Source organism: Hippocampus guttulatus, chromosome 9 (assembly GCF_054856545.1).
Source record: "Hippocampus guttulatus isolate MCC_2025c chromosome 9, RoL_Hgut_1.0, whole genome shotgun sequence".
NCBI classification, from domain to species: Eukaryota; Metazoa; Chordata; class Actinopteri; order Syngnathiformes; family Syngnathidae; genus Hippocampus; species Hippocampus guttulatus.
In genome coordinates this window covers 13,595,788-13,612,754 of record NC_141269.1, presented here as the reverse complement: position 1 = coordinate 13,612,754, position 16,967 = coordinate 13,595,788, and the positions used below count along the sequence as shown (strand labels likewise).

Genomic DNA, 16,967 nt, shown 5'->3' with positions numbered 1-16,967 from the left:
CCCTGAACTGGTTTGCCAGCCAATCGCAGGGCACACACAGATGAACAACCATCCTTGCTCACACTCACACCAAGGGACAATTTTGAGTGTTCAATCAGCCTGCCATGCATGTTTTTGGAATGTGGGAGGAAAACAGAGTACCCGGAGAAAACCCACAAAGGCACGGGGAGAAGATGCCACATCCACACAGGAAGGTCGGAGCCAGATTCGAAACCCTGGACCTCTGCACTGTGATACTGACATGCTATCCAGTCAATCACTGTGCCACCCTCCTCATATAAGTCTTGATTATTTTGTTTTCCAAAGACCTTTTTTTAATTTTAAATACTGTGTATCAAAATCATATACAGCATAAAGACTACCTTTGGATCTGGTTTAGCGTTGCCCACATATATGGAATATCATAGGCCATGGTAGTTCTAAAATTACCCGACCCGCTTCGAAAGTTTGTGACGTGGGCATGGAATCACAACAGATAATGTTGGAATTTGATAAAGCAATTGTTTTCCCCGGCAGAAAAATCTTGGAATCTTTCAAGGAATGAACTAACATATTCCACACAAGACCAGCAAGAGATATAATTTTAGATATTTTCTTCTTTCAAACATGTTGTAAATGATTTGCTTTGTGTACACTTTCTTTTGCAGATAAAGCAAGGCAGACAATGCCATTAAGGTACCAGGCAAACGGGTTAGAGGAGGGCCAACTCACTCGAAGCACATACCTCGTGACTCCCCTTTCCTGGTGTCTCAAGTCTTGGACACCCCTTGACCCCTTTTATTGGGACGAATGGGTCTAAATCTCTGGAAGCGGCTAATTAAAGAGCTTTAACGTCTGCTTGGCTAAGCTTTAAGTGGTGGCAGATTCCTACAATTGGAAGTTTCACTCCAAGTTAGAGTATGAAGACAAAGCGTCTGCTCTTTTTCGTCAAACGCATTACACAATGAATCTGTGTAGTCGAATCACTACTCAAAGTGGTGTGCAGCCTGCAATGTGAAATCAATATTTTTTTTTCATTCATCAATGATGATGCTTTGTATTTTATTCAAATACTCTATTTAAAAGAAGAATCAAAATGTCCAACTTACCCCACTCTTAGGTTTTGCTCCAAGGGCTGGTGAGGTGCCTTTTGCTGGGGCAGCAAGTGCATGAGAATACTGCATATGTGATGCAACTGGCACAGATCCCAAATCAAAATCCTGCATCAATAAAATACACGGTGTCTCGGTTTTCCCTTGCATTTATCCAAATATTATTGTTTTCATGTCATTGTCATCAGCAGATTACAAGCACTTGGTACATTCATTCTTGCTATGCCTCTGATAGCATTAATCATTTGGGCAGTGGGTCTTTTTTTTTTTTTGACACCAAATACAATACTCTCCCAAGTACCACTATCATCAACATTAAAATTCATTAGTATAATAGGCCTTAGTGTTCATCAACACTGAGGCAGATATTTTATTCCTCTACCTAAAAAGTATATTGAATATTTTTGCAAGCCACTGTAAGATTATCCATCCATCCATTTTCCGAACCGCTTGATCCTCACTAGGGTCGCGGGGGGTGCTGGAGCCTATCCCAGCCATCTCCGGGCAGTAGGCGGGGGACACCCTGAATCAGTTGCCAGCCAATCGCAGGGCACACAGAGACGAACAACCACCCACGCCCACACTCACACCTAGGGACAATTTAGAGTGTCAAATCAGCCTGACATGCATGTTTTTGGAATATGGGAGGAAACCGGACCACCCGGAGAAAACCCACGCAGGCCCGGGGAGAACATGCAAACTCCACACAGGGAGGCCGGAGCTGGAATCGAACCCGGTACCTCTGCACTGTGAAGCCGACGTGCTAACCACTGGACTACCGGGCCGCCCCTGTAAGATTATGAACATCTTTAACATTACAACTGCACTTAAATGTAGAGAGATAAAACCATAGGCTAATTAAATAATGATTCAGTTAAAATTGATTGAATATAAACGTTCATTAAAGATTGTATCTCAATAACTGTTTTGTTTTCTTTAATCAGTTCTTAAAGATTACAAGCAAATGTATTGCACTTCCAACTTCAATACAGTACAACTGAACTCTACTTAACAAATGGACTGTACTGGATTATAAAAGTTGAAGCCACTGTAAGGTTGAATATTTAATTTAGTGATTCTTTCACATACCACTGGAGTGGAGATAAGGGCAGATGAGCAAATTGTATTCGAGAACTAAATATATAATATAATATAGTATAGAAAAAATATTCAAGCCTGAAACTTCAGCCGAAAAATGACAGTAAAGTCAAGCAAGTCAAAATACAGCTTTGTACCAGTTGTCGTCGCCGAGGGAGGGTGGGAGTGCTGCCGATGGAAGAGTTAGCGCTCAAGGCATTTTCAATTTCCTGGTCCAACTGGTCCAGCTTCATCATTAGCAGCACCATCGAGTCCAGACGAGCATGGTCTCGCTGAAAGAACATTATTTCAAAAGAGCCATAAGTAACATTTAAAAAGACATTCATTGATTTAGACATCCACAATACATTTACAAAAAATACAATATGTGTGTGTGCACCATAAAAGTATAAAAAACAAACACAACACAAAACAACAACAAAAACTCACTCTGGCAATAAATCTTACTAATTTACTCAAATTAAATTGGTATTTTGAATATCTTAACTTTTATAAATAATTGTTTGTTTGATTGCAAATACCGTTTCATTGCATGGTGGGCCAAGAGACGACAACAGCAGCCGCGTTGCACCCAATCCATCTGTACTGTTCAGTGGGCCAATTCACCAATGATTAAAAGCCACACAGTGACCCCAGGTGGTGTTCCTCTAGTAAGGCAAGACCTACTTTCCAACTCTATGATGTTTAATTTGATAAACACCCTCGTTAGACACAAATCCGACCTGCTTTCATTTCCTTCTGATTGTTCCGAACAATGAGTGGGACTCATTGGGAGTATGAGCCTCCTTCCGCACAAACACCCCAACAAACAAATGACATCACAAGGTTGGCTCAATGGCATCAAACAAACTTGTTACAATCACCGTAAACGGTACTCGTAAAAACATGTTCAAAGGGTGAGCTCATAGGAAAATAAGACATTTGATTTGTATGCTGCGGCAAAGGTGCGGACGCATGGCGACATGTGAATGTGAGCCCAGTCACCATCTGTTCTATGAAGTGATTACCGGGAAATCACATTCAATTATGTGGGAGAAGTACAAATCATAAACCTTCTAATGTGGTTCGAGTTTACTTAATGATGGGTGTGGATGGTCGACAACGTGCATATGGGCATAGTTGTGATTAATGGTATTTTCTGTGTCTGACATACTGTAGAATACATCTAATGCGCCACAATAGCCATCCGATTCGAGACAATGCCATGATCTTGTGACATCCAGTATAGCATTGGTTCCTAATGGTTGTTATCACATGGGACTGCGCATTTTCCCGACTCTAGCTCAGTTATGACCCACTTGAAGAGATGTGAAGAACAATCAAGAAAATGTACTGTTTCGAAATTACTTTAAAAAATGTACGTACATCATATTTTAGCTACACAGACATATGTAGTCGATTATTTATGGGTTTATTTAAAAGGAGACAATGCACATTAACAAACATTGTAAACCCAAGTTAGCTAAATTAAGCTAATTTTCATCGGCAAGCCCTTGGGCAGATGTCAAAGCCAACCTCAAATTAAATGCAAATATCAATTCACACAAAAATAGAGCAGAATTTACAAAAACAAACTATTTTCACATTAGGCGTTCTCGAGGGCAGAATCAGATGTTTTGAAGGGGGTGTGGGGGGGTGTATCTAAAACATATGCAGCAGGGGCCCTCGAGGACCGGATTTGGGGACTTCTGGTTTACCTGTTCAAAATGTCCTCTTTTACATCTGTTACAATGAAATGGTGTTTGTCTGTACCATTGTAAGAGACCCAGCAAATTTTTGCAATCTGTCCATGACCCACCCGAAATGGACCTAAAATTTTGGACCTAATGGCGTGGGACCAATTACTTATGGATTTTCGCTGGTGAATACTGGGGAAACAATGAAGAGAGCAACCATTAAATTTCAAATACCCCAAAGGTCCAAGAATTTGGAAACACAAATTTGGTGAGAAAATGTATCTAAAAGCCACTCAAGATCTTGACGGTTGAATCATCATTGTGCATTACCGAGCGTGAGACGCCTACATATCAGTTCATCCAGACTCAAATCATTAAACTCATGTCCACTCTTTCTTCTTCTTTTTTCTGGCCACATATAATACAAATCATCTTGTGGTGTAATGAAAACTATTTTAGTGTGTTTTACTGTTAATGTTAACATCCTTTTTATGTCTTTGCATTCGGGAATGCTAAAATGTTACCTCAACAAAATTTCCCACGTGAGCAATTGTTCTCTCACGACAATATACAACCAAAATCTGAGGTTGAAGCTATATTTTGACCGTATTGTCTTCATACTTCTTTCCAAGTTAGTGGACGAGTGGCCTACGGAAACCTGCTCCCATTGCATTGACTCAGAACACTTAACAGCACGGGTCATATGTGTCTTGGCAAAATCTCTCATATTTGTGCATTCACTGACATTCCAGGCTGGTAGCGGCACACATTGACATGTTCTGCCTCTTTCGCAGAGTATGACAATGAAACACTGTCATGGTAAAACAATGACATCTTCACGAGCCCTCGCTGAATGAACAAACACATCTGGCTGGAGACGGCAACAACAGCAACCGCAAAACAGCAGAGTGAAAAAAACAAGTGTAGGGCAAGGTCTGTGTCATTTTATGGGAAGTTTTAGTGGTTTGGGTGCTCCTTTTCTCTCATCCCCTTACATTCCTCTCTACTTCCTGTTTTTTTTTTTTTTTGGATGCGAGACAGTTCCCACACTAAACTGTGGGTCACTTCCCTCCCCTTTCTTTGTTTTTTCCCCCTTCTACCTGTTTTTTTTAAGTGCATTGCTGGGGGCGGGGGGGGGGGGGGGTTGCAAAGTAAAAAGCTAAATAACTATGCAACAAACTATAGTGTGCATGTGCTTAGTATGACAGCTACAGCTCTGCAATCAGACATAAATGAGAGCTTTCTTGTCAAATGAGAACGAAAATTGAAACAGACAGAAATAGAGAGAGAGAAAAACATCTTTCTTCGCCAAGTCGTCTGCTGCCAGATATACGACTGTTGAGCCAGATTGGCCCTGAGGCCAGGATAAAGCCTTGTTGCTAAAACAAATAAACACAGTCAAAAAGCCCAATATCAAGGTAATCTAAAGTCATTATGCACACCAGATGGGTTTCATTTGACTAATTCGATCCACAACTCCATGAGCCTTATGGCACGTCATCATGTATTGAACAACTTGTGCTGAATTCTTCATCATCACCTATCATAAGATCCATCCGTTTTATCAATGTTGTATTTAAAAGTGTTTTTAACCATGTGTTTTAGACTAAATACTTCCTCTTTTTGACAACAACAATATACGGGTGTATAAAAGACAAATTTTAACCAGGTTAAAACCTTAGTCTTATTTTGCTCACAACATCCACCTTTAGAACATAAACCTCATTACAACGGATAGATTTTTCCCCCAAAATAGTGAAAATGCCTTCGTTACAACGAACTGTGGGAAGCTAACTGTCACCGCAACCTTGCTTCTGAACAAAATGTACAGCGCGAGATTACCGGTACCCTCCGTTGCTTAGCAACTGGTCGACTAGTACATTGCTGTACTTCCGGAGGCACGGCGTGGTTTTGAGGACATTGGTCTGAAAACATGTCTGGTAAACTGAAGCAAATCTCCCTGTCTGTGAAGGCTGAAATTGTCTTGAACTTTCGAAAGGGAGTCTCCTATTCGGAAAAAGTCAACGATTTCGACAACCATCCGTAATGGCAACAAAATCATGGCAGAGTTCGAGACCAACAGACTGAAAGATGATCGTAAACAACTTCGAGGCGCGGCACATCCTGAACTGGAGAAAGCACTTTTCATTTGCCGACTGAATGTTTTCTTCCGACTGTATACACAGATTTGTAGTTGACATGTTTATACTATATTACATGTTCATGTTTTTACATCTATAAATGTTCATACTAGGTTATACATAGTAGTTGGCGGCCATTTTATTCGAAATTGTACCAACAAACTACTGTATCATTATAATGTACACATTCATTATGTCCCTCGAGGTACTTTGTAACAATGTTTGACTGTCAATGTTTTTCACAGGACAACAACGATATGGTAAAACGATCCCCTCTACCTACGATTTGTCTGACATTTTTGTGGTTACACACCTCTTTAGGAGTTTCATAAGTCAGGATCTTTGGCATTCAATGTGTATACATAAAAGTTGCAAGACGCCGATGATATTGATGCTGCCCAGTTTAGCATGACTGTGATCTCGGCTTCCTGGCGGCTGACCGACGTCATCCGTGTTGGTAAATAAGAGGAAAGCCAGAGATTCTGCATAGTAGCGGTGGGACGATTAATTTACCTCCTGATTCGATTCAAATCATAATACTTGTGTAACAATTACATTTACATCACCATTGATTATACTGCTGTTTGCGATTCAATATCACAGTTATTGGCATTTTTCTCAAAAATAAATTGTTCTCTTAGAACATTTTAAAACAATTCTCAACAACATAAACCATAAACAATACATAAGTTGAATCATGTACGTTAATCAATGCAGCCAGATCAAAGTCAGTCACTCTTGTTAACATTTATTTCCAGCCAAATGCCAGTGGTATAACATTACAACAAGTTCCTGGTCAGTGCCAACAGCGGTCAAGAAGATGCTATAACATTTTCACCATCCGCTATACATCCATCCATCCATTTTCGGATCCACTTTATCCTCACAAGGGCCGCGAGGGGTGCTGGAGCCTATCCGAGCCGTCTCGGGCAGTAGGCGGGGGACACCCTGAACTGGTTGCCAGCCAATCGGAGGGCACACATAGACGAACAACCATCCGCACTCACACTCACACGAGGGGCAATTTTGAGTGTTCACTCAGCCTGCCATGCATGTTTTTGGAATGTGGGAGGAAACCGGAGTACCCGGAGAAAACCCACACAGCACGGGGAGAAAATGTAAACTCCACAGAGGAAGGCCAGAGCTGGATCCGCTATACGTTTTTTTAAAAAATTGTTTTGCTCTGGCTGTGTGGCTCAGTCACTGGCTCATTCAGATGACGTAGTGTCACGCTGCTGAATGCTCAAGCCCGCTGACTCATCTAAAAAAAAAGTTGGCTCTGCGCTGCTATCTGATGGAGGAAAGTGGTAGCGTCACCTTTGCTTTTTGAAAAGAAATCATGATACAGTAATCAATTCTGAACCTTGACATCGATTTATTGAATCTTGGCACATAATCCCAATAGTTGAGTGAATCGATTTTTTTTTGCACACCCCTACTGCATAGAAATTGATTTTTGGTTCTTTAAAATGTCTGAAACAGTAGGGCATACATTCTTTTAAGAATAAATACACAAATAATGTCAAGGAGGCTCCTCTCACTGTTCACATGGGTCAGTCACTGAGGATCATAGCCTATTCCAGGTTTGTGACTCAAGACAAACAAAACTGTGGTTGCCAGTATGACTTTAAAGCATTTCCAATGTGGGCTATAATCAGTACTTTCGTGAAAACATATATTATAAGCACAGTGATACAATGTAACAATTTATATGAAAAATGGCCCATAAAAGCCACCTGAAGTTCGCAGGCCACAAAGCTCATATTGACAAACTCCTTCAGTTAGTCTCTCCATGATTTTGTCGATTCTTACACTGGAGTTCTTACATTTTGAGTCTGCATTTGTAAAATGTACATCTTTTGGCATGTAAGTGACAAGGCGGTAATGTCATTGTGTTTGAGATAAATGAGACGAATGCCACAATTGCATCGTAATCAGGATGTATTGTATTGTATATTGTATTGTTTTTACAATTTTGAAAAGTATTTACAGTATATCCCTCAGAATTTTGTGGAAATTCTGCATTATGCATCATTCCACAGCATAACACTTTCATTGACATATTTTAATCCACAATACATTTAGAACATTGGGTTTGCATGTATTGAAAAGGAGTACTATTTGAATGATTTTACAACATGCAAAACCATCAAAACGCTAGACTCGATAATATTCACACAAAGTAGTTAACTTTCATCAAGATGACGAATTTTTTTGCTGAGTCTTACTTATTGTGTGTAAACAAATTACAATCCGGTTTGACACAGACAAAACCACTTTAACATGAGAGTGTTTGTAAACTTCCACATTCTGTCTTAAATCTGCCTTCACATTTCAACTTCACAGCTACACAAAGTAGGTTTAGTTCAAAACGTTGACATTCATGTATTTGCTTTTTAACTGTTTAATATTGGAATAATCATTCCGTTTTTAATTGACAAGTCTCACCCCTACTCTAGACAGGAAATTACAGGCAACAAAGGTACAAACCCATCCAGATTAAAAGATAACCTCTTGGGCAGAGGAAATAACTATGCTTAACCTATTAAGGGGAAAATCTCAAATTTGCAATAAATAATAATGAAGGGATTTTCTTTACTGCCAAATCCGTAGAAAATTACAATTTGCGATTTTCAAGAGTCAATCTTTACCAGCCAGTGAAGCCAATGACATCATCATACAAATGTAACATGTACACATTATGGTCAACGCAAAAAGCAGAAATGTGCATCATAAGCTTTAATTATTAATTTTTGTTTGGGTGCTGCCACTCCAATAAAGCCAACTTTTAACTTTTTTTTTTTTTTTGGTGACAATTGGACAATAAAAAAAACATGGACTATCTGTTGGCTTGTTCTTTGAAACAGTGAGCCTACGCCCATCTTTGGCACTTTTCTGTGCCTGCTCGGCAGACGACAATGCAAATACCCCAGTTTACAATTGTGTGAAAAGCTTAAAACTTTAACCCGGGCAAGAAGTTGAGCGTTCAGATCTCTGTGATCATAGTCTCCACATACTGCACTTATGGGACTTTGTTTTGAAATGAGTTGTTGAGAAAGACAAACATTTGGCGTATCAACACCACTAAACACACACACACACACACAGATATGTAAGCATGTGAGAGTGAAGTCATTGTTTTCCGAGACGTTTGCCAAGTGTGGGAAAGAAATTATTCATAGGCTGTGTACTGTATGACAGTTTATAATAATAATAATAATAATAATTTTAAAAAGCCCTTTATGTGTGCGTAATAATCACTGCACAACTAACAATCAGTTGCCGTCTCACAAAGTTGTGTCTACGCATACAATATCCTCTAAAATATTTTCTTCCTTACCTTCTTAAGGCGCACTTTTACCCCCTCCTCCTCCTTCTGAACTCCAGACTCACGCATTCCATTAAAAAGTGGATCGCCACAGGGAATACCCTCCTGTGTGGCGTTGTCCGTCTGCTCTGTCCTCGAGTCGGCCACTTGCGAGTGGCGTTCACTCGGTCCATCTGCCACCTCAGAGCCAGGTGACTCATTCAGGCGACCAGAGGCTTCGTTGCCATGGAATCCCTCCGGCGAGAGCACATTGTTGACCTCTGCTGAGAGTGGAAGCAGGTTTTGGGGGTGTTTTTCACTCGCTGTATGTTCATCATCCTTCTGGCAATGAATAGTTTTGATGAGATTCTTCAGAGCAGGTGCACAGCTCCCACCTGCAGCAAGCTGGTTCACCTCTGGGATAGTTTCCAATGATGAAGAACTTTCATCAGAGTCTTTGTCTGGCTGGCTTGCAGTCGTCACAGTCAAGATGGGTTCTGCTTCTTGAATAATGATTTTCTGCGTGAGGTCTTCCACCGACTCCCGCGATCCTTCTTGCTCACATGGCACTTTACGGCTGGCCAAGCAACACTGAACTTTGACACAAATATCAGGTGAGGTGATTGGACCCAACCTGACATCCCCAGATTTTTCGCTGCTTTCGCCGTATCTACTTTCCTCCCCCTGAGACATTTTGATCGCTCTTGTTTCAGAATCACACTGCTCCGACAGTGTCTGGAAGGACATTTCACCACCAGGGGCCCGATCCCCTGCTCCAGCAGGATCTTGCTTTCCTTCTTGAATGTCTCTGGAAAGGTGCTCATGTCCTGATTTTTCATTTGGAGCGTCTGGGTTATTTAATCCATCCAGTTTGTCAGATGAATCTGTGGTCCAGGTTTCAATTGCTCCTTTGTCACATTTTCCTTCTGCCGCTGAGATCACAACTGGCTCCACAACTTTGTTAGCCAATGACATCACAAGAAGACTATCCATTTTATGGAGTGAACTGAGCACACCAACATCCAAGGTTATCTTTGTGCCAGCATGGCCAGGAATGGAAATCACTCCCTCAAAATCTGGGAGGTCATTCCGAGGTTCGCGTTGAGCGGCAGAGCGCGACTTCAGTGTGACCTCTGGGATTTCAGGAGGTCTGCTGTAACTATCTCTATGTCCCTCCTTTGTTTGCGAATGATTTGGAAGTTTGCCAGGCTGTCCAGCGACAGATTGCGACAGTGGAGGCCCATTGTCCGAAGAAATAGAGATGCATTGTTGCTGATCACGTGAGATTAGTGAATTTTTAAAGACATCATCAACATTCTCTGTGCCAACTTGGTCTTCAGCTTTAACAGTTTCCTGAGCGCCGTTGCCCGACGCGCAGAAAATCACGGCACCGCTATTGTCACTCTGTGAATCGCGGTCAAAATAGACTGAAGTCTTGAGGTGATCTGTAATCCTCCGCTGCACATCCAGACATTTGTGAAAGCTGCAAATGAACTTCTTCTCAAGTGGAGCTTTAACATTGTCTGTCAACTTCACATGCGCCGAATGGATCTCATCATGTACTCCGGAGGTGGTCACATCCGGCCTTTGAGTCGGCTCATCTGTGAGCAGTTGGTGGCAGCCCTCTGGCATAGAGGTGCATCGTGTCCATCGACCCTGCTTGGAGACCCCTGAACCCGTCCAAAGCCCCTCGCTGTCAACACCGTGGCAACAGATCAGGTCCAGATCGTCAAAGCTATATTGTAATCCTGAAGGATGAGTCACATGATCCTCCCAACTTCTCTTGCGTATAGCAACTGGCATTATTGGTGGGCAGCGCTATTCCATCGAGATGCTTTTGACTGAGGGTGAAAAAGAAAATATGGACGTGAAAAGACTAATACGGAAATGTCACCAACGTTACAATCTTAACAGCAATTAAATTATTTCCTTTCACCCCCTTTTCCTGAATTCTTGAAGATGGTCTAGTGGTTTGTTTTTGTATTCACAATTTCCTCAACCAATAGAAGCTGCGCCCACTGTTTATACAGTTTAAAATGGTATTTTCAAGATACCATTTGGGTGCTTACTACATTGGATGACTGTGATAATGGACAGAGACTAAACCACAAAGCAAGTGATCAGAAAAAAAAATACTGTGTAAATCAAACACAATATATTTGCAGGGAATTCTTTGAACTTTTACTTCTATGAACAAAACGAAACACATACAGTGTTGTTTCGCAATTATGGTTAAAAGGCATAACTGCATGACCACAGTAGTTTTTTTATACATTTTTTTCATTGTCAATTTAAAAATTGCTTGTTAAAAATCATCAGATTGGTGACTGTCAGTATACCCTTCTTTACCCTCACCCAGCACAATGACATTTGAGGAAAAAATACAAATTAATGGGAGCAAAATCATGTATTTTGACGAATCCCATGATATTAAAGGATTGCTTTAAATCATACCATTTCAAAACAATGTCATGGTCCGACGGTTCTATTTCGTTTCATTTCAGTTAAAAAATTTCTGTCACAAATAACTTTTTCTGTCATAATTACCTTTTGTTTGCTAGAAGTCACGCAAGTCATGCAACCGTCATCTGCGCCCTGTGCATGAACCTGCAGTTTATGAATCTTGAAAGGGTTTAAAAAAAAATACTCCTTCAGTATGTCAATCAGCCAAGCAACCAAGAGCCACCTGGAGGAACCAAATATGCTTCTCCTTTTTCTTCTTCTTGTGGTACAGTATGAGTGATGACACCGTTCTATGATACAATTATGAAGCCATAAAGTCAACAGTAAAACATCTGGTGATAACCAACAAATTGGCTTCCGATCTGCTCCGAGTACAATCCGCCAGAAAAGTGTGGAAGTCGCCCTTTCATTCATCCACTGGGAGAAATCAGTACAATCTTAAGGAAATGTGATTCCGTCTGATATCCGTCTGAGAAGTTGTTGGCTGTCTTCACTTGAGGTTTCTGACTGGAACGGGAGGCGAGCTGAAGAACACCCCAAAGACAGACAGAAAGCCCGGGAGCAGTGCAAAGTCCAAAGACATCTTCCATCTTGATCACATTAGTGTTTTTGCTGACGCTGAACGCTAAGAGCTGGGTGGTGTAAGAGGGGCTGGGTTTGCCTTCCCCACTCCTCCCCAAGTCTTCTCCATTCGATCCCTCTCACATCAGGTCTCCTCCCGCTGATTGTGACAGGGAGTCTGAGTCACGTCCCCAACCCCCAGTGTATAACTTGCACAACATACCGAATACATTTATAAACTCCACCTTCTCTCCCATATGTTTTGCCACTTTTTAAACGCTCGCTCAGCTCATCGCAACTGTGGGAACTTCTTCACAAGTCTGACAAAACTGTGATTTCCTCGGTTCAGTGAACCCTTTTGTCTTCTTATAACGGCTTCCTAAGCATAGCGAAAAGGCTCCTGCCAATGGGATTAATAATACACAGACTGCCCTGTAAAAAACCTGAGCACTGGGCCAAAAAAGATTGCTCTGTTTTAGCATCTCCATCTATGGCACGCTTTTTACCCAAAATGTGCAGTGCCGCAACTGGATAAGAAACCTTGATAAGATACACTGAGGCAATTGAAAAACTGCAATGCATCACAACCCCACATAAAAGAATCTGCGGAAACAGATGAAAACGATATATTTTACATATTTGTCACTGGTTTTCAGGTGATGTGAATTCAAAATGGCAAAAAATACAGACTTTGATAAAAATATTTTGTCTCGTGTTCAATTATTTAGCAATCCAGCACTTTGTGACAGAGATGCGTCAACATGGCTTATAATATTTTTATTTTCTACATAGCCGGCTAATCATTGTGTGAAGCTTTTTCCGTCTCTGTGCAGCGAGGTGCAACAGCAGCGCAACATTCCCAGCCTGAATCAGCTGAAATCCCTTCTACATAATCTTGTGTCACACTACAAGGAATTGTGACCACGTTTATCTCGATCATGCAACTCATAGGAAACAACGGGAGCAATCTGGAAAACTGGAATGAAACACCCTCTGACTATGCCTGCAATCTCGGCATTTTAACCTGCGGGTCATCCAGATGTGCGGCGGATGAGCACTTTTTCGGGGGTGTCTTGCCGGGAAACAGTCACTCTCGACACAGATGGTCGTACTTAAAGGAAGAGGTCCAAGTTCAACAAGAATTCTCTGTAGTATGTCACATGATGTACTTTGCGGTTATGCCAAGTGCAGTGCAACGAAATACAGATCTGGTTGGCCGCAGTGGCTTCAGCGTGGATATAGCTGCCGATTGAAGTGTGCAGGCTGACACGGACCATGACTCAGCCTATCCACTCATTACCGCCCGTAGACATCTATCTCTAGCTCTATAATTTAAAAGCTAAAGCCTCCCACTGCCATTCAGACCCCCCTTGCGTGGCCACATGCTAAACCGTGCACGTCATACTCGGATCTATCAATGATATTTTGCAAAAAAGTGCACAACCGACAACTTGTGAGAAACCACGTGAGCAATGGATGGGTGTGTTTGCGAATGAAATGCAGCAGTGGAGAGGCAACAAGGTGAGCAGCAAAGGCCAATCTCTGACCAACAAGGTCGAATCAGGTTGGTCGTGTGCAGCGAAAATGCAGGAGAAGTCTGTTGGGATGCAGCCCTTGTGACCACGGACAGGATAAACAGTAAAGAAATTTGATGTTTGGAAGTGTGGAGACCTGACTTGACTGACTTTGCAAATACCATTCATTTTTGGCAACACTCTCTTTTGGCTCCTGTCGCTTCACATTATTCAACCTAACATTGAAATATCAAGCCAGCTTCCAGAGGCCCGCTATGGTGCTGTTCATGGTGAATCCGGAGCAAAAGGCCACACGAGGACACCCATTTACAAATGGACAAGAGCTCAGACATCAGCTCACCATAACATTCTCTGTTACTTTTTTAAATTAATTTCTGCATTTTCACTTTCGAGACTCTAATTTGCAGTGCTGTTGAAATACCTAAGTATTATACTGAGAAGCATAACAAAGATAATGATGATGACATTTCTACGGACCGGTCTGTTTAAGCAGTACAGGGGAAAGCACCAGTGGTCACAAGCTTGGTTAAAAATGACCCGTTTCTGATTCACTCCATAATTCCTCACTGTTCAAGCCCTTTGGCTTCTTAAGTGGAGCAGTGACGCCCCAAAGGAAACAGCTTCACATTCCTAACCACTTTAGTTTATTATTGGAAAAATACGTCACTCTAAATCACTGGCATTGAAAATCGTTTCAGAGAAAGTCTGCCCATTAAGGGGAAAGTAGGTGACACCAGAGTCCTCCCCCAACCAGTCTGCTGGAGTCACAACCGTTCCACAAGAAGCAGTCATTTTGAATTTATGCTTGCTGGGCATTGAATAAAAATGTTCTAAATCGCTTCCGATAATGAACATTTTTAATGACATTATAATAATCCTGGGGTGAACCAAGTGCTGGACGAAGTGATGAGTTTTTTCTTAACTGCCCAATATTGGAAAACAGAGAAAAATGAAAAGCCATCATAAGCTGGCTGTGGCTGAGTGTAGGAGATTTTCCAGTATGCAACAAATGAGCCAAAAAAAAAAAAATCATTGCAGGCGGAACCCTAGGGGGCCTCGGCCTGGAACCACGGCTTGTGGTGCAATTTACCGTGGGAACAGGAAGTACAAGTTATTGAGGGTACTCACCATAACAAACTCCGGGCTAAAATAATCTATCTAATCTTTGTGTGTGTGTGTGTGTGTGTGTGGAGAGGGGGGGGGGGGGGGTTCCTTTGGTTAGATGCATGTGTATCATCTCGGACAAATTCTTTTAGGACAAAAGGACAGTGGGGAAAAAAGACATGCTGAGAAACTACAGTGTTCCCTGTGTAGCATCTGGTCTGTTCTCTCGTACGCTCTGTACTTCAGCTAACATGTCATGCACATTTAGTCTTGGATACAGTCTACGTGATTATCTTCCTAACACGTGAATTGCAGAATAAAAGCAAATCGACTAGGAATGTGCACGGATGATGGTTGCTTTCACAAAAAGGTCAAAACTGAATCACGCAGTGAAACTAAAAACACAAGTCATGTTCCAACACAACAAAATCATTCATCCAAAAGGCTTGAAAACAATTACATCTTGGTGGTAATCACAAAGCTGCTATTCTGTGAGCAGTTTCCTTGAACTCAGTGACAAATGTATCCTCTTGTCCTATCGTGTGAGGGCCAGAATAGTGATGTGGTACTTTAACAATTCCCCCCCCCCCTCGCATCCACCCAGGATTCAGCAGAACATGTGCAGCGTTGGCTTGCAGTCTTCTCGGAGAGATCCAGGAAAATGTGTTGTCCTTCAACACTGTTGCCAAAGCATTTGTGGACTGTCACTTTTGAGTCCCAAAAATCCAGGAGATGAATGGCGTCATTATGTGATTGTTTGCCTGCATTTTGTTGCCAACTGCATCCTCCCAACACCTGCTCTCCTTCTTTCACGTAATGCTGACCATATGATTACGTTTCGCAAGATTTAATTGAACCTGCAATGGCTTCCGTGCTCAAACAATACAAAAGCAACATTCTGGGACGATCGTCAATTATACTGTAACCGAAGCATAGGGAGCATGAGTTAGAGTCGTCTACTGCCATTTTTTTTTTTTACGTGTAAGTATTTGACCACAAGTGTATCCTGTATCTTATGTGGACCATAAAAATATGTTCTCAAGCTGTCAAATGAGTGTCAAGGGAACAAATAGTGTCTCTTTGAGGGGACCCCTGCAGTGAAAAGACATTGTACCCCTAAAATTAGAATTTTGTACAAAACAGTCTGAAAGTTAACTCGAGACAACCGCCTCCTGAGAAAATAACATGTCCTCAAGTTCTGGGAAATGGTGAACTCATTCCAGCCACATTCATGTGATGAGACGCTTGCTTGCGTTGGTGATATTCTTACAGTACAGTCCTCAACCCCACTAGAAATGCCATGTTATGAAAAGGCAGCTGTATTTCGCTAATTTTGATGAAGAGGTCTGGAGAATTGAACACAGAAACCAAAACCAAGGGAAAACAAAGACAGCCTTTTGCCTTGACTGAGTGCATAGACTGCATCTGGGAAGCCTGCTGGCTAACACAAAGAATTAGGACGTGTTTTATTAATTTATCTTTTATCAGCACATTTTTATTTAACCACTGTTGGACTGTCCTCTATTGTCCAAGAATGACAACAGTCGAAATTAAGAGAATACGTCAATTGCAATGGCAACGCAGGGGATCAGTAGATGCCAAACTCAAATCGCTGTAAATGGATTGGGATCCTTTATAAATCAAGACTATTCATTCATTCATCCAACGAAAAACTAAGTGGGCCCATTGTGTGTATTGGGAAGAGTTGACAACACCCAAAACACACAATATAAGATCCACGAACCCAGTGGCATTTATGGCATGAAGACCGTAGGTGGGTTCATAACATTCAGTATTTAGGCTGCTGAACTTTTTACATGCTGCTTTGTTGGTGGTATCCAGTTTTGATTATATGTTAAATTCATTTTAAACACTGATAAAACCAAGATTGTGGTTACAAATATCTTATCAGCGAAGGAAAACCTATAGAACAGGTTTGAAAATAGAAGTACTGTACTTTTTTTTTTCCAGAAATAGGACCTGCTTCAGGG

General features: G+C 41.5%; 1 protein-coding gene across 1 annotated transcript in view; it reads right to left on the bottom strand.

Moving 5' to 3' along the window:
• dlc1 (DLC1 Rho GTPase activating protein) overlaps positions 1-12,358 on the bottom strand; it is an 83,482-nt gene extending 71,124 nt beyond the window's left edge. Inside the window, exons 1-4 of the mRNA XM_086119407.1 lie at positions 11,861-12,358; positions 9,347-11,154; positions 2,327-2,461; positions 1,089-1,199 (exon numbers count right to left, since the gene is read on the bottom strand). Of these exons, the coding sequence (XP_085975533.1) occupies positions 1,089-1,199; positions 2,327-2,461; positions 9,347-11,116 (2,016 nt within the window). The 5' untranslated portion in view covers positions 11,117-11,154; positions 11,861-12,358. The remainder of the gene's footprint in view (positions 1-1,088; positions 1,200-2,326; positions 2,462-9,346; positions 11,155-11,860) is intronic.
• Between the last annotated feature and the right edge of the window lie 4,609 nt (positions 12,359-16,967).